The 18,626-nt window shown below is 38.2% G+C and overlaps 1 protein-coding gene across 2 annotated transcripts; it reads right to left on the bottom strand.

Moving 5' to 3' along the window:
• Positions 1-12,830: 12,830 nt before the first annotated feature.
• LOC107809269 (transcription factor bHLH112-like) lies at positions 12,831-17,071 on the bottom strand. Of its 2 annotated transcripts, none has more exons than XM_016633874.2 (7): positions 16,536-17,071; positions 15,828-16,149; positions 15,361-15,435; positions 14,984-15,055; positions 14,604-14,669; positions 13,916-13,978; positions 12,831-13,375 (listed from the first exon to the last, which is right to left on the bottom strand). In XM_016633874.2, exons 1-7 carry the CDS (start codon positions 16,727-16,729, stop codon positions 13,250-13,252), a joined length of 918 nt encoding a protein of 305 aa, XP_016489360.1. In that variant the 5' UTR covers positions 16,730-17,071; the 3' UTR covers positions 12,831-13,249. The 2 variants fall into 2 exon arrangements, with proteins under 2 accessions (XP_016489360.1, XP_016489361.1); XM_016633875.2 differs by having other exon boundaries at positions 14,984-15,049; positions 16,536-17,055.
• Between the last annotated feature and the right edge of the window lie 1,555 nt (positions 17,072-18,626).

Here is an 18,626-nt window from a genome sequence, read left to right on the forward strand (position 1 = left end):
GTTCATTTCAGGCACCCACCTGTATAACAAGGGAATACATCTCATGTCTTTACCATCAGGCGCCCACCTATATAACAAGGGAATACATTCCATGTCTTTACCAATAGGAGATACACTTCCTAGGTCTAGTTTTGCCAATAGGAGACGCACTTCCTAAGTCTTACCTATAGGAGACGCATTTCCTCCTAAGTTTAATTTTACATATAGGAGACGCATTTCCTCCTAAGTTTATATTTTAACCATAGGAGAGGCATTTCCTCTTAAGTTTAGTTTTACCTATAGGAGACGCATTTCCTCCTAAGTTTACATAGGAGAGGCATTTCCTCCTAAGTTTAGTTTTACCTATAGGAGACGCATTTCCTCCTAAGTTTACATAGGAGACTCATTTCCTCCTAAGTATAGTTTTACCCATAGGAGGCGCATTTCCTCCTACGTTTAGTTTTACCCATAGGAGATGCATTTCCTCCTAAGTTTAGCTTTACCCAATCCTAAGTTGTTGTTGAAATTAGGAGCCCGCCCATAATAACAGAGACATACATTTCAGTCTTTATATTTCCAGAGTTGAAGTTGGGAGCCCGCCCATAATAACAGACGAATACATTCAGTCTTTTCGTTTCAGGTGTTGAAATTGGGAGCCCGCCCATAATAACAGAGGAATACGTTCCAGTCTTTACTTTTCAAGTGTTGAAGTTGGGAGCCCGCCCAGATAACAGAGGCATACATTTCAGTCTTTATATTTCCAAAGTTGAAGTTGGGAGCCCGCCCATAATAACAGAGGAATACATTCAGTCTTTACTTTCAAGCGTTAAAGTTGGGAGCCCGCCCAGATAACAGAGGCATACATTTCAGTCTTTATATTTCCAGAGTTGAAATTGGGAACCCGCCCATAATAACAGAGGAATACATTTCAGTCTTTACTTTCAAGCGTTGAAGTTGGGAGCCCGCCCAGATAACAGAGGCATACATTTCAGTCTTTATATTTCCAGAGTTGAAGTTGGGAGCCCGCCCATAATAACAGAGGAATACATTCAGTCTTTACTTTCAAGCGTTGAAGTTGGGAGCCCGCCCAGATAACAGAGGCATACATTTCAGTCTTTATATTTCCAGAGTTGAAATTGGGAGCCCGCCCATAATAACAGAGGAATACATTTCAGTCTTTACTTTCAAACGTTGAAGTTGGGAGCCCGCCCATAATAATAGAGGAATACATTCAGTCTTTACTTTTCAAGTGTTGAAGTTGGGAGCCCGCCCAGATAACAGAGGCATACATTCAGTCTTTACATTTCAAGTGTTGAAGTCGGGAGCCCGCCCAGATAACAGAGGCATACATTTCAGTCTTTATATTTCGAGCATTGAAGTTGGGAGCCCGCCCAGATAACAGAGGAATACATTTCAGTCTTTAATTTTCAAGTGTTGAAGTTGGGAGCCCGCCCATACAACAAAGGCATACGTTTCAAGATCAAGTCAGAGGACAATAAAATAGAGGGTTACAGCAGGAATCCCCTACAGGAAACAATAAAAATCCCCAGCATCGGGAAGCAGAAGGTTGCAACAAGAGATCCCAACACAAATTCAGGCGCGTGAGTCAAAAGGAAGGAAAGAGGCGTCTTGAAAAAAAAGCAGCTGGTGAACATTAAATCATGCCCAGCATAACAAGTCTGATGAAGAAAGCCATGTCCCCAGCGGACCGAGCAAAATGATGAAAACTGGTATTCAGAAAAGCAAATGGCCAGTATCATTCCAAAATTCAAGGAAGAAAAGCACCGGATGAAATACAAGCCGATAAGAAAGCAAGGCAACAGGAACAAATTTCAATCTAGCCTAGCTTCTTGTTTTATTTTTAAGCACGGTGTAATAAGGAGATCGGTAAGCAGTGATAACAGCATGCAACAGCAGTAACATTGCAGTCCCACGGTAGTCCGAGCTACCAAAACTTCCCAAACTACATTAACCTGATTCCCCTTTAGCCAGGGATATGTAGGAAACCTTTGAAGCAAAGGTTCGGTTAAATCTTTTTTTAAAAAAAATGCTTCACACGGAGTACTCGGATGGGCAAAAATCGCTCGCTTTATCTTTGCACGAAAACCCTTCGTGTCTCCGGGCAAAGAGGGGCAGCTGTAAGCACGTGATTTTTGCCCTATATGAGAAATACTCCCAAAAAAATGCAAAATAAAATGATTTTCCTTGGTGTGCAATTTTGAGTATTTTTGTGATATTTTTGGATAATTATTTGTATTTGTTTGTGTTTTCTTATTTGTTAAATTAATAAAAAATATAAAAATATGTCGCATTTTGCATGTAGGATTTAATTCTACAATTTTTAGTAATTAAATTAGTTTTACAAAAATTAAAAATTACAAAAATAGGCACCTTTTGCATTTTTAGCATTTAATGTCCAAATATACAATTTTATGCTTAATTATTACTTAATTGTGCGTTAATTGTTATTGGGAGTTAATTTGCGCTTTTATAACTTAATTTAGTTCTTAATAATAATTTAAGTACTTTTATAATTTAGTTTTAGAAAATAAAAGAAGAAAAGAGAACAAAAATACAAATAAAAATCGGATTGGGCCACTTCTTCAATTTTCAACCCCAGGCCCAAACAATTGTCCACGACCCAGTCCACTTCACACGGGTCGACCCGGTCCGCCCCATTAACCCAATACCCACTCTTCATTTTTGTCCTAACACAAAACAAAACAAAACACAAACAAAAAACCCTAAAAACCTAAACTAAACTATCCGCCCCCCACCCTCTCTTCTTCTTCTCCAAGATACCAAACACACCAAGCATCCATGGCAGCACTTCCGTCTCCTCCATATCACAACCACCACCATCGTCCAGCCCCGTCGCTACTGCCCCATCTTCTTCGCGACGTCCTTCACCTCCGGCGACCATGGCTGCCCGTTCCGTGCTTTGCTTTCATCGGAATAGCCTCTTCTGTTTCACGTCCAAACATACGCCATTGCTACTGCGCTGCTTTCTGCTTCATCATCCCTCTGTCCCAGCCACCAGCCTCGTCGTCCCATCATCACTGCCCAAACGATCCTCCATTAAATCCGACGAACACTGCTGCTTAGCCTTCGTCGTCACTGCCCGTCGTCACAGCCCCCACTCCCTCACGTCCAAACGCCATAACCAGCCCGACTCCCTCCATGGCTAACCCCTTCACCTCCATGGCTGACCCCGTCTTCATCGAGCTCTAACCCACATTACTATCTTCCTCCTCACGTCGCACAGCACCCTACCAGTCGCCGCTGTTTCGTCTTCTTCGCTGCTGCGTACTGCCGTCGACGACCCCATGAGTCTGCTATTTGGTTGCTCACCATCGTACTGTTGTTGATGACGCAAGGCAGTCCGGTTAAAGTCCGGCAAAGGTCGAGGGTTTTTCGTCGAGTCAAGATCCTATACGTTGTGAGTTCATCGTCAAGTTCGTTGTTTGTTTGGTCGTTGTTCGTCGTTTCGATCTGGTTAGTAGTTTTTGAGTTTTATTTTGTCCATATTTTGTTTTGATATTTTCGAATCTAAAATTGGCAAATGTTTGTTTTGTTTATCGTTTGAATTAATTTTTAGTTCATGTTCATGTGTTGTTTGTTAAATTAATTTTTCAGATTTCAAATGAAAGATTAATTAGTTATTTTTCATGTTTGTATTGTTGTTTAAGTGAATATTTGTTAGTTTAATGTTTGTTGGATTCAAATTGAAATTTAATTAATTATTTCTTCAATTTGTTTCATGTTGTTATGTATTTTCCAGAAATTAGTAATGTTGTTTGAATCATGTGAATCCGTCATGTTTTGTTGCTTAAAATAGATTTAATTCATGTTCATCTTTGTTTGAAGTTCATGTTTAAATCCAATGATTTAATATGAGATTATGTTTGTCTTTGATTTGTTAATTTAGTTTGAATCATGTGTTTTGTTGTTCGTATTGTTGTGTTCTTGCTCATACATTCATGGTCTAAATTAACCAGGATTGGTTCCCGATATGGTTAATTCATTCCATTAATTTTGAGTTGTGTTGTTCATCGTGTTCATATAATTGTTGTTGAAGATTGTTGATAAATTGGTCATATTGACTATATTTTGGTTGAGTTATGATTAATTGTTTGTTTAGAGCTGAGGGGGTAGTTTTGGTAAATTGCATTGCATTCGGGGGTAGAATGGTAATTGCAATAATGTCAGAGGGGCAATTTGGTAATTAAACATTATTTTGATTCTTTATGTTAAGCATGGGGAACAAATATAATGGGGTGAGGTTTTTGATGTACTTGTTTAATGTAATGGGGGACAAGACAAAACATAATGGGGAGGAATCTTGTACTTTTTTAATATAGGCATGGGGAACAAATTGTAATGGGTTGGGAATGTGTTATTTATTTAATGTAGGTATGGGGGACAATATTTAAAATAAAGAAAACATTAAGTAGTGGGACAAAGCATGCCATTGGGGGAATAATTTTGGGGTTGGGAATGGAAGACTTGTCTTGCTATATATAGAGGACTATTCTTGACATTAAAGGAGAACTGGAACCTTGGGAGGATTTCTTGAGAGAGTTTTGAGAACTTGAATATTATTGAGAGGATTTTGGGGAGAGAGTTTTAATACGTGAGGTAGAACATAAAACATTTTTCTACATTTTGAGAGCGGACATACTTAAAATATTTTGAGAGTAAAAGAGAAATGCAATTTGAATTTTCACTCGAATAATTTCCGTTTGCTTTTCTCGAGGGTTATTCAAAATCCGAAACTACTGCCTCTTGCATCTGTTCTCTCTTCTGCTTTGATTGTGATTGTACTTTTTCACTGCTGAGTATACAATCTGTTACTGGGTCATTCTACTGGTTGTTACTGGTTTTGCGGTATTGCTGAACCTGCTGTTGCCGCGTTATTACTGTTGCTGACTCCTACTTCTTTTGTTCTTGTACTGCTGTTTCCAGGTACACATTTGTACACTCTTGGCTTGAAGCGAAAAATGAAATATTAATCAGGCTCCTGTTCCTGTTGAATTCTTTTGTTTGGATCTGTGTTTGAATATTAATTTTCCTCTCTTTGTATAAAAATGTAGTCGATTAATTAATGAGTAATGAGGCTGCATATGTATGATTTCTTCATCTAATAATGTTAGTTTACATTAATAGAAGAATAGTTAATCTGTTTTGATATTATTGTGTATTTATCTCATGTTCTAGCAAATAATAAAATGTGGAATGAAAGCAGTTTTTCCTTGTACAAATGCGATCGCAATTTTCCGCTCACATTAGCCGTAACTTAATAACTAATAAGTTGCGTTTTTCAGCATGTAAATAATTAGGAGATTTTTCTTTTATTTTAGAGACAAACTTAATAGAAAAATGTAGTCGCTATAGGTTTATCCTTTTTAAAATAAAAATGAGACGAGTCTCGCCAAATAAATCACAAACCGCCGGGGCCCTCAATAAAATACATAACCATTGACTAGACTTTGGATTTGGCCGTTTAATGAACCTTCACGGCCTCTTCCTAAAATAACAATACGTTAGACTCTTTAAGACGCGCCTTAATAAATCTTACCTTCCTAAACTCGGGTGCACATTTATGTGACCCAAATCCAATTCTCAACGGAGTCGAAATGTGTTTCTAATCACGGGTACATTGATTGTGACGTGGTTCGAGATGCGTGTCCATGACGTTGCAAATTCATTTAAAAAAAAAATAAGAATGAGATGAGCCTCGCCCAATAAAATACAAATTTGCGGGGCCCTCAGTAAATATTTGCTTTAAAAATTGTTTAGACTTCGGGATGGACCGTTTAGTAAAATTCCACGGTCTTACCCAAAATAAATACGCTAGTCGCTTTAGGCGCGCCTTTAATAATTTAATTTCCTTAAACTCGGGTGCACATTGATGTGACCCAAATCCAAATCTCAACGGAGTCAAAGTGTGTCGACGACCACGGGTACATTGATTGTAACGCGGTTCGAGATACATTTTCACAACGTTGCAATTCTTGATAAAAGCAGTAAATGATAAAAGCGGTTAAAAGTTAAATTTTGCACATAAGTTCACACTTGTATTAAATCAGATAATCAAGCCGAATATAACAGTTGAGCGACCGTGCTAGAACCACGGAACTCGGGAATGCCTAACACCTTCTCCCGGGTTAACAGAATTCCTTATCCGGATTTCTGGTACGCAGACTATAATATAGAGTCATTCTTTTCCTCGATTCGGGATTAAAATTGGTGACTTGGGACACCCTAAAACCTCCCAAGTGGCGACTCTGAAATAAATAAACAAATCCCATTTCGATTGTCCTTTAATTGGAAAAAACTCCCTTGCACCCCCGCGGGTGCGTAAAAAGGAGGTGTGACAAGGACGGCTACGGAAGTTCTAGAGGTCGGATTCTACTGGCCAATGATGTTTAAGGATGCACATCAATGGGTAAAGAGCTGTAATGAATGTCAGCAAATCGGGAACATTTTCCGTCGCCATGAGATGCCCATGAACTCAATTCAAGAGGTAGAAGTGTTTGATGTCTGGGGGATTGACTTCATGGGACCATTCGTTAGCTCCTTTAGCAATAAGTACATATTTGTTGCTGTGGATTACGTGTCCAAATGGGTAGAAGATGCAGTGTTGCCCACTAATGATGCAAGAGTGGTGGTGGGATTTTTGAAGAAGAACATATTCACCCATTTTGGGACCCCGAGAGCGATTATCAGTGACAGAGGCACCCACTTCTGTAATCGAGCCTTCGAGAAGTTGCTAGCGAAGTATGATGTATGCCACAAGGTGGCAACACCGTATCACCCGCAGACCAGTGGACAGGTGGAAGTGTCTAATAGAAAGATAAAGAGTGTATTGACCAAGACTGTAAATGCCACAAGAACTGATTGGGCAAAAAACCAGATGATGCACTTTGGGCTTATAGATTTGCTTTTAAAACACCAATTGGTATGTCACCATATAAGTTGGTGTTCGAGAAGGCCTACCACTTGCTAGTGGAACTTGAACATAAAGCTTGGTGGGCACTGAAACAGCTGAACCTAGACATTGAAGCTACGGGCACAACGAGAATCACTGAATTGCATGAGCTCGATGAGTTCCGACATCTTGCTTTTGAGAGCACAAGGTTGTACAAGGAAGGAATGAAGAGGTTGCACGACCAGAACATTGTCGAGCGACATTTGAAACTCGGGGACATGGTATTGCTCTATAACTCAAGATTACGGCTATCCCTGGTAAGCTTAAGTCACACTGGTCTGGTCCATTTCGAGTGGTCGAAGTATTACCTTCAGGGGCTGTAGAGATTGCCTCAAAGAAAGCCTCTCACACGTTTAGAGTCAATGGCTAGAGATTGAAGTTATAGGTAGGCATGAAAGAACCAAAGGAAGTGTTAGAGATCCACCTGACGGAACCTCAGAGGTCGAGCGAGCCTTAAATGCGCTTGTTTGCGTCGTGCAGCGACGTTAAATCAGGCGCTACATGGGACGCAACCCATTAAATTGTTGTAATCGTCGTGCCACGACATTAACTAAGGCGCTGGTTGGGAGGCAACCTAACGATAGTAGTAGTTGTTAATTGTGAGTTTTGAGAAGTACTAACCAATGCAGGTGACAATGGGTGGGTGATAAGGCCATCGAGAGTGCTAAGAACAAGTGAAAAATAAAAATAAAAAAAAAATAAAAAAATAAAAAACGTGCCCAGGAGCGCGCCCGCGCTACAAGTCGCGCTACAGGCCATGTATATGGGCAAGTGTTATGCCTTAGCCCAAAAATACTAGCACGACCGCGCTAATGAACCCGTATATGAACGCACTACTAGCGCGACCACGCTACAGGCCGCGCATATCGTCTAGTGTTCTGCCTGGACTAGCACGGCGACGCTCGTACCGCATTATGACGGCGCTAGTCTCGAATCACTGAATTGCATGAGCTCGATGAGTTCCGACATCTTGCTTTTGAGAGCACAAGGTTGTACAAGGAAAGAATAAAGAGGTTGCACGACCAGCACATTATTGAGCGACATTTCAAACCCGGGGACTTGGTATTGCTTTATATCTCCAAACGCCCTCCCCAACCCTAACCCCCCTTCTTCCTCAAAGAACTCTCCTTTTCTCCAACATATTCCCAATCTTACTTTCCCAAGTCTCAAGCCTCATTCCCTTTCACTTTTCTTATCTTTTCGTCCCAATCTATCACTACAAGTATGAGTTCCTTGTCCATTTTTCCTGTTTCTCTTATTTTTTTTTATTTTTTTTTCTCAGAATTCGTTTTTGTTAGCTTTGTAGTTAGGTAGTTGTTTTCTTTCTTCGATTAATAGAATTGGTAACATAGGATGTAGTGTTTGTGGGTGGTAAGATGGTGGAGTGTAGATTCACCTGGTATGTGATTTTGGTGGATATTGTAGTGTGGTTGATGTTCTAACATGTGTAAAATGGGGTGTGAGTGCCTAATGCCCACCAGGTGTTTGTGAAAAGGCCTCAGTGAACTTAAGTGTGTAGTTGTGACCAATTATACATGTGAAGTCTGAGTAACCGTATTGCGTCACAATTTTGTGTTGGGCTGTGCTAATGTGCTCCCATTTTTCAGGTACTATGGCTCCCTCTCGGAAATGTCGCACCACAGGTGCCTCTTCTAGCAGCCAAGCCGGCTAGTCCAAAGCACACAGGGTTGCCCCTACCCGGCCCTATGATAGTAATAGATTTGTCTTTGCCAAGGCTCAAGACCGCTTTGCGGATAAGGCCTCTAAAAAGCCGATACTAGAAAGGGGAATTGATATAGGATCGGTCCAGCTGGGCTGCCCTCACATGTACACTGAGATGATGAGGAGGGGGTTGCAAACTTTCATTGACGAGCCAAGTGAGGGTAATGTGATGGTTGTTCGAGAATTTTACGCCAATGTGAAGGAGCATGTCAATGGTATAGTCACGGTGTGTAGGAAATCAGTGGATTCCTCTATTAAGGCTATACGAACGATGTACCAGCTGCCCCCTGCTGTGGACCTGTATGAAGACTTTTATGAGATGTATGGCAGAAAATACACGCAGTGGGCGATGTTCTTTAAAACGATTTGTACACCCGGAAAGGAGGTGGTTTGGATGAAGTATGGTCAGAAGTTTCACTCATCGGCGCTAACCTTTGAAGGGAAGTGTTGGTTGTATATTATCAACAACCGTCTAATCCCGTCCTCCAACACTACGGAGGTGAATGGCCCCCGCGCGGCCTTGATTTGGTGCTTCATCAATGTTCACAACTTCGACGTGGCCAAAGTAATTCATGAGTAGATGTTCATCCATTGTCCAGTCAAAAGGTATGGATTCTTTTTCCCCTCTTTGGTTACTACACTTTGCAGGAAAGCTCGGGTGCCGAAAAATCTAGCGGTGGATAGGCTAGTACCAAAAAACCGCAAGTTCCGGGCTAATAAGGTCACCACTGGTAAGGAGCCGGCGGCAGCAGGTGGTGAGGAAAGTAGTGACTCTGATGACTCGGAGGATAAGGAGGCTGAGCAGGAGGACGTAGGGGCCGAGCCACAGGCCCATGAGCAACTTACGGCAGCTATAACACCATTTGGGTTGCAACACCTTCTGGAGCTGCTCGAGTTTCCCATTTCACCGCGTTGGAGCAGGAAGTGGCTGGGTTGCGTACCTCAGTCACTGACTTGGGCACCCGTGTTGATGCAGTGGTTGACCGGCAGGTAAAGTCGGAAAAGAAAATCTTAGGCTGGCTGAGAGCTCTGGGTCGTGCTTGCAATTTGAACCCAGACACCGTCTCCGATCAGGAGTGATCTTTCAGAGAAGTTCCTTTACCTCACTGTTCTTTAAATTTTTATGCCATGAGGACATGTCTACATTTTAAGTGTGGGGTGGGGGATACTTCAACGTATGTATGTACATGTAAAAATTTGATTGTTTGATGTTTCTTCTTCTTGATTGTTCTTTTTTTTGTGGTTTGAGTAGTAGTTAATTTAGGTAAGTTTAAAGTAGGTAAGTTGACTTGTCCCGACGACAGATCTCTTTCGGTGGGGTTCTTGAGGGACTAAGTCGATGTAAAAAGGAATATGGAGACTCTTCCTGATGACGGATCTTTTAGACAGTTTTCTTGAGGGAAGTAAGTCTAGAGAAAAGACCAAAAAGATTTTTTTTTATTTTTAGGTAGTGTAGCAACTCCCCCTTGATTTTTTTTTGGGCCACGGTTCTTTTCCAAGGGTTTAGTTTGAACCGGGTATAGGTAATTTTTGTTTTTATTTTTTTACTTTTTAGTTAGTATTGATGGGCCACGAGCTGGAAATCGAGAGAAACCCTTGCGTTGATACACCCAAACACAATAGACACTAGAGTGTAACGCTTAGTCTCCGTGGTTGATTCTTGCTAAAGTGCCTTAAATTGTATGTTTTTCACTGACTTGAGTACTTAGACGAGAGTGTCTTGATAAGCCAATCTAGAGTGAGTCATATGCCATGTGTGTGTGAGCTATACTGTATTCCATGCTTTACATTTGATGCCTAGAACTTGTCTAGTGTGTTTGCAAAGCGAAATAGTAGTTTCATTCAGTCTTAGAAGTGATATAGGCATTTCTTTGTTGAGCCAGACATATAAAGTATACCCACTTAAATGTAATCCATCGTAGTCAACCTCGTTGTGCCTATAAGCCTATTTCTTTGGCAACCATATTGCGGACCTTACCCAATTGTTTGAATGGACATCCATTTGAACCTCTGTACAGCCCATAAGCACTTGAAGGGTATTGAATTTATGCAAAAGCAAAAGTGTGGGGTGGTGGTTTGGTTTTTGAGTGGAATCGTTGAAATAGATAAAATGTGCAGTGTTTGGAAAAGTAGAATAATAAGCACCACTAGAAAAAAATGAGTAAATGTAGTAATCGATAAGTGGTGGTTTGTTACAATTGCACCTAATGGAGTGGGATATTGGAAATAAAGAGTGGTGGAGTGGTTGATTGACATAAGTATGGTTTTGAAGGTTAATGCAATTGTATTAAAAGTGCTTAGGGAGGTTAGTCACTACATCCAAATATATCCTACCCGTCCCTTAGCCTACATTACAACCAAGTGAAGTCCTATTGATCTTAGACTGAGTGGGCTCGATTAGTAGAGTAGTACACTACGGGCAAGCCTATGGTGCACCTTTGTGGCACGTGAATGTTCTTTTTGAGAGTGAGCGAATTTTGTCTATCTAAGTTCCTAATTGTTCTAAATATCATTATATGTGGAACTACTCTCTTATGTGATGTGAGGGCATGTGATTCACGAAGGAAAGACAAGTTTTGACTTCTGTATAGAGTAATTTGAGTAAGTATGAATATTGCACGACACGTGAGAGTCGGCTTTTGAGGCAAAGATTGATCACTACTAGGAGTAACTTATGTGATTTGTTCTTGGTGTGATGCATTAGGGAATAATGCTTAGTGAAGGAACCTCTATAGAGCGTGGTGGATTACTCGAGGACTAGCAATGATTTAAGTATGGGATGTTGATAATATGCTAGATTTATGTAATTTGGCGACGGTATATGCCCCAGCTTGATTATGTTTTACTGTTATAATATAGTTAAATGATGATAAATTGGCTCTGATTATGAATTTCACACGTTGCAGGAGTGAGTAGCATGTATGAGGGCTTAAAACTGTGATTGGAGCTAAGTTGAAGCAAGAAAAATCCTAGGAGCTGAGTACGTAAGAAAGAAGAGATGAAATGAAGACTTGGACTAGCGCGGCCACTAGCGCGACCGCGCTAGCCCAGAATGTCGAGGCAGAATGATAGGCCATATGCGCGGCCACTAGCGCGACCGCGCTAGCCCAGTTCCGAAAAATTACATTTCGGGGGTAAACATGGAAGTTCGGGAGTAAATCCACTTAACCTATAGAAGGTCCATCTCGCCCAAGGAATCATTATCAAGGTTTTCATCGCTTAGTTCAAGGCAAGGAGAGGCAAGAGGCAAGGAGGAGAATTCAACATCGAATTCTTCCTTTCTTCCTGTTGTTTTTACTATTTGTGATGAATTTGAATATTGTTATGATGAACACTAGTATGAGTAGCTAAATATTTAGTCTAAGGTTTTGATGGAACCTATTGAAGGATGAAATTCTTGTTATGTTAATATAGTTTGCCCAGTTTAATCCTATTTGTTCAACTATGTTCTTGTTGTAGTTAATTGATAGGATCCTCAATTAGTTGTGCCTATTTAGTGTGCATGACTCGGGAGAGAGTGCATATTTAGGTAATTGTTGAACAACACCACTTCCAAAGTATATGAGCGATCAATAACTGAGAGTTTATAGGCGAGATTAGGGATAACGAAGCCTTGGGTGCAATCTTAAGTGAGCTGTAATTAAAGCCAGCTAGCGTAACTCGGGAGAGTATGTCTAGTAAATTATCGTGATTACTCGGGAGAGATTTACGGTAATAAGAGTGTTCATGATTGATAGAGATGATTAGGCAATTCTATGTGAAACATAACCGGAAGGGATTCCATCAATAGGAAAAATCATAACCTTAGAACCTTCTCTTAATTGTTTACAACTTAATCATAGTTAGTATTCAGTCGCTTATTTACATTAGTTCTTAGTTAGTAGAAACATCCTCAATTGTTATTCAGAATGTTTGGAAAGTTGGTTCCATAGAATTTAGTAAGTCTAACGATAATAATTGATAGGTTAATTCCTTGTGGGTTCGACTCTGGGCTAAATACTCAGATTATATTTGTAACGTCCGCGTGTCCTTTTTATGAGGCATAGTTGGGCGAGATCACATACGACCCCTTGCATATTTGCGTAGGTTAGCTTGGAAGCTGTATGGAACTCAAAAATAATAGGTTTAGTACTGTTGCTTGAAAAAGAAAGCTCAATATTCTTTATCCTAGCAATTGATACATATACAACACTTGTGAACTAGCTTATATTGTTTATAATTATTCATGAAATAAAATGATCATATTGCCATTGACCATAAAATACCACCTTATCATTGTTCCTACACACTTACCTAGAAATGCAAAATATATAGCATCAACAACAGTCAGCCCTGACTTCAGCAGCATATATTGAGAATGACTGCTTCTGATGTTATATCATATATTCCATCATATCATCACTTCATCATCATTAACGTTAATTTGGCTTGTGATCTATATTGTTCAGACTCTTTAAATTGTCACTAGGTATCTGTCGGATCCTTCAAAATTAATGCGTATTGGATGATCCAGAGTGCGACAATATTTTAAAGAGTCCGAACTAACATAATTTGGTCTTATAAATATCCTCCCCCTAGTGCTGGAGCCCAATAATCGCCAACAGTATCATTTCCAACATGTTGTGTGCAAGAAATAGGAACCAAGCACAGTCCTCTACTCCTCAAATCCTTGACCTGAGAATCCTACAAAATTTATTTCAAAATCATATAACTATGAAAAAATTGAAGGAGATTTAATAGTTGCCGGGAAAAATGAAGCTGTTTGATAATTGTTGTTATTAGTGCAAGTATGAATAAAGGGACTCATTTAAAAAAATTCATCGCTCGTTTCTTGAGCAGAATAATACTGTAGTAAGTCTTTTTAAAAGATGATGTCGTTCAAAAACTTCAATAATTGTTTTTCATAAAGTTGGCAACTTTTGCACCTTATAGGACAACTTCTTTTGAAAAAGAATTTTTGATACTAAGGCAAAGCATCTCAAAGCTTGCTTTTTTGGCGAGGGATCCAATAAAGCAGCGATCATCAAATTCTTATTTGGGGAGTAAACAACTATTTTTTCTTGAATAAATTTGTTATTTTTCATAATTAATCAATTAATAATCCACTACTATGATTAGTCACATGCACGTGTATGATGGATGTGAAAGAGGAGGGAATCTTGGTCGTTTATTGGAAAATGTGAAGAAAAGAACAACTCATGAGATCGATATATATATACTCACAGATTGTTGGTGAGTGTGACCCATGCTTCCTTCTACATTGCCCATGTATGGAGAGCTCAATGCCTGCATATGTTGTGCACGACATAAAAAGAAATTTTAACCAAAAAAGCTGTTGGAAACTATGCCTTTTATTTCATTTTATAAAACGATATTTGATTAAATGTAAAATTGAGAATACAAAAGACTTTTAGTTCATGCTGAAAGTATCCTAAGAACTTGTGATCATATGCATCACGATATTTTATGGCTACACAAGCGTATTATATAGTAAAATAAGAAGTTTAAAATTAAGAATTCTTTTAAATACAAAAATGTGTTTTCTTTTTGAGACAACCTGATAAGGAAATAATGCCATACTCTAAAATAAAATAGAGGAAGTAATTTCATAGATAATTTTTTTTTCCTTCTCTTTAATAAAAATATTTAGAAAAGCACATTAAATTTATAAATGGAAATGAATGACTCTCGAAAACGAATATCTGGGCTTTTACATCAATAAAGAACATAACAAAATGTGATACTTTGTGTGAATTGTGGATTCATATGAATTATCGAATCTTTAGATGCAAGTTGCTCGATCGAAGCCATTAGACCGAGGGCATGTATGCCTGGGCGTCATGCATCGCATCGCAATATATATATATATATATATATATATATATGGAAAGAAATGGGAGAGAAGAGAAACCTGAATTTGACCCTGAAGGAATCTGATGTAGCCAATAGCTTCTGACAAGACGGAGGCCGTGTCAGTCTGCAAAAGAGTAAACATATATGCCATGCCTTAGCATTAACCCAAATTCATTCTCTTTAATTTCTTTTTTAGTCAGATCTTCTTTTGTGCTAATAACTTTAAAGACAAGGCTTCATGGGTATATATATTAAAGCAAAAGTGAAAGATTAAAATTTGTTTCTGTAATCTCCTTTTATGGGTTTCATCATAAACTGTCAGCACAATTAAATTAATTAGTTTACTGCTGTAGTATTTCTTGAGTCCAATAAATTCTCCTTGCTGGCTAAGTAGCACAAATTAAGAGACTGTACAAGAATAAGTTTAATTTAGTTTACCTTTCCAAATGGAGAAACAAGTTGGTGGAGTGCTGTTATCCTATCCCCTAGCTTCTCTTTTCTTACCTGCAGCTTCAAATATAAAAAATATTAAACTACATATTAATGAGGACTCCATGTATTCTTGATGCATAGTTTTCAGCTAAACATTATTAGGACTTTTCAAAAATGTCGACAGGTGCATGTCGAATTCTCAAGCATCTTTGGAGAATCCGACACGAATACAGTAGCATATTTGGAGAGTCTAAGCAATATAGCTTTTCGGTGACTTGCTCGATCAGCAGGTGCAAGAGACTTGTTTAACAAAATATCTAATTACGGTGAATTAGAATTAAAGATTAATGGAGGAATAAGGAGTTAATAGAGAATTATATTACTTTGAGAGATGGTTGAGCTGAGGAATGCTGAACTCTAGCCTTCTTAGTTACCCCTCCTCTGCTTGTGCTGTTACACTTTCAAAGTTTAAAAAAAAAAAAAAAATAGATTAAGCTAAACATATGGGAACGTACTAAAAAGAGAAAATAGTGACAACTAGCAAAATGAGTAAATACCCCTGAATTACTCTCCTTTTATTATGTTAATTCGTTTGGCTAATGATAGAATATTTTGGCATTTATCATAAAATTACCTTTTTCTTTTCCAATGTTACTTATGTACTTAATGACTTTATGCAAAGATAAGATGAAAAATTCACTTTTTACTTCCCTTTTTTTTCATGAAAAAAAAATTTAAATAAACTTAAACAGTCGTTCATCCAACTACTTAAACTAAAAATAGCTGTATAATCAGTATATAATTCCGACCAACCATGTATAATAGACTAATGGTCCCCTATTTTTCTTACCTCAGATGAATCGTCTGGATGTTGATGCTTTGCTTCCACCTTACTGGTAATTTTATTACCAGAGTAGTTCAAAATATTATCGCTTAAAGTTGTGGTAACACAAGAGTTAGCTGGTGATGAAGCTGCTGGCAAATCTTGGTAATTACCGTACAATACTTGGCCCACTACTTGTGGTTTTACATCAACAACAGGAACCCTAAAACAAGAAGATGATGGATTGATGGAATTCAAACTTTGGACTTCTTCCCACTTCTCCTGCAGCTTCTTATACTGATGATAATGACTCATACCTGACTTTTCTTGTTCACCAGATAATCCAGACCTGCAATTTAAATTAATAGGGACAAAATAAGAAGAAGAAAAATTAAAGTTTCACCAAGTCAAAACACCATGACTCATGACTTGGATAAACACACATAATCCACATAAAAGGAAATATAACAGAAATAGTTAGGGAGATTGCGATGATGATTTTTCAATCTTTTCTTGTTCACCAGATAACCATACAAATGTTTAGGGTAACATATATTTAAACCCTCTACACAAATTAAACTGGCTGTCTCTTTACCGTCATAAGTAGAGGTAAGGTCTGCGTACACCTCCATCCTCCTCAGACTTCATAGGTGAAATTTCACTGGGTTCGTTGTTGTACACAAATTAAACTGACTATAGTGACCAAGAAAAACCAAAAGAGATAAGAAGATTTACAGAAGTAGCTGGCTCCATGAGCGAGGGAAATCATGGCTTGGAATATTAATATCAGCCAAATAATTAGAAGATCCATAAAAATGCTGAGACGACGACGAAGAAGAAGAAGAAGAAAACTGCTGAGATTCATGATTGGGATGCATGCTTCCGTTCATCATCATGCTCCACCAGTTATTTGTAGGGTTTCCAGCCATCAGTTTTCTACTGCTGATTATTGTAGAAAAATAAGCACATCTTAATATTCAAGGGGAAAAAAAATCCTATCTTTCTTTCTTTCTTTCTTTTTAGCTAGCTTTGTCTGTCTTCTTTCCTTGTGTGAGCACCAAAACGAAACTTTGTTGAAGCCTTCAGGGCTGTATTTGCTTTTCTCACAAGAGGTTGAAGAAACCAATATGTCCCTTTCAAATTATTTACTTAGTAGTATTTCTTACTTGTGGGGTTGACTAGCTTTTGTTAATTTTTTTGTTTTCCTCTCTATATAGCTAGCTCTTCCATCGATCGCTCAATTATATGTGTACTTATTCTTCTTTATTTTGAAAAATTTCTTGCTTTAGCTTTATTGTAAAAGTGGGGGCAAGAAAGGCTGGTGGGGGAGTGTTTTCAGGCTATTAAAAAACAAATGCTCGTGGGGTTTTAATTCCTTGATTTGGGGGTGTGGTAACTTTGGGATTGTTTATTTCTCTAACTAGCTATACATATATATCGAGCTGCCTTCATAGCTAGGTCATATCATATTATTATCATCTAAAGGAGAGCATTCTCTTTTCCCAAGTATACTAACCGATCAACTTTTAACTTGATTATGTAAAAAAAAATTATACTATAAGATTATTTACGTGGAGCTTTCACAAGTAATGAAATTACACGTTATCAATATCTGCTGCGTACTTTAATTTTTGTTCATATATAGTTTAGTAATGATGTCTGTTTTCCTGTTTTGAGAGGTTACTTTCTAACGTCCAAGTAACTAACACCTTGAAACAAAATTTTTATTGCTCAAGCAAACGGCTAGTTGTATGACATTTACTCGGCTAAGACAGTTAACTCGTACACTCTTACGTAGTCATTTTGACGTATAATTGTGGGAAAAAGTGGATGGATTAATTTCACATAGGTAATAGAAGTAAACGACCATGTACAATCAAAGCTTTCTATAAGTGTTGTTTGTTACTTTTTGGTTGTTATAGTGAAGTGTTATTATTGAGAATATATATTATAATATAACATAAAAATTCGATTTCGAGAAAACTTTGACTTTTATAGTGAACAACTGTTATATATGAATACTATCACAAAAAGATCTGATGTTATACCGGACGTTTTGTACTTTTCTCAGTTGCTGCCCTTGATAATCGATGTTAAAATAGAACAACCTTTACAAGTATTAGTTAAAACTCGAGAGAGAGAGAATTTATTTTCAAGTAAAAAGTGAAAGAAGACAATAGCATGGTATCCTAGTCAATTTTAACCTCAATTAAAAAGTTTATCTCATTAAACTTATTTCTGTAAAAATTGCACGGGACGCCCTATTTGGTCGCCCATTTAACCTATACCCATATTTTTAAAATTATTTAATTTATATCCTAATTTTTACAATTTCATGTGCCTCCTTCTTCCTGCGGCCTTTGCGTTCTTTTCTTTTCCTCCTTTTCTTCTTCTTCTTTTCTCTTTAAGAATGCTGAAGTTTAGCAAATATAAACAACTGGATCTTAATATTGTTGTTTTAGAACTTCAGCAAATATAAATAAAAACTTCAGCTCCTAGAATGTTGAAGTTTATTAAATACAAAACAAACTTCAACCCTGAAGTTCATCACAAACATAACAAAGCTTCAGCTAAAACATGTTAAGTTCAACAAATGGAGAACAAAACTTCAGCTACTAGAATGCTTAAGTTCAACCATTACAAATAAAACTTCAGCCAACACTTGGTTCAGCAATTTTTGCTATTTCAAGCCCGTCTACTAGAATATTGCTACTTCAAGCCCGTCTACTAGAATGCTGAAGTTTGGTGATTGCCTTTGCTACTTCAAGGCTGTATGCCTGAAGTTACGCGAAAAGTGGGTACGCTTTCAAAAAAAAAAATTGCAAA

This window comes from Nicotiana tabacum, chromosome 6 (assembly GCF_000715075.1).
Source record: "Nicotiana tabacum cultivar K326 chromosome 6, ASM71507v2, whole genome shotgun sequence".
In the NCBI taxonomy this organism is placed as follows: domain Eukaryota; kingdom Viridiplantae; phylum Streptophyta; class Magnoliopsida; order Solanales; family Solanaceae; genus Nicotiana; species Nicotiana tabacum.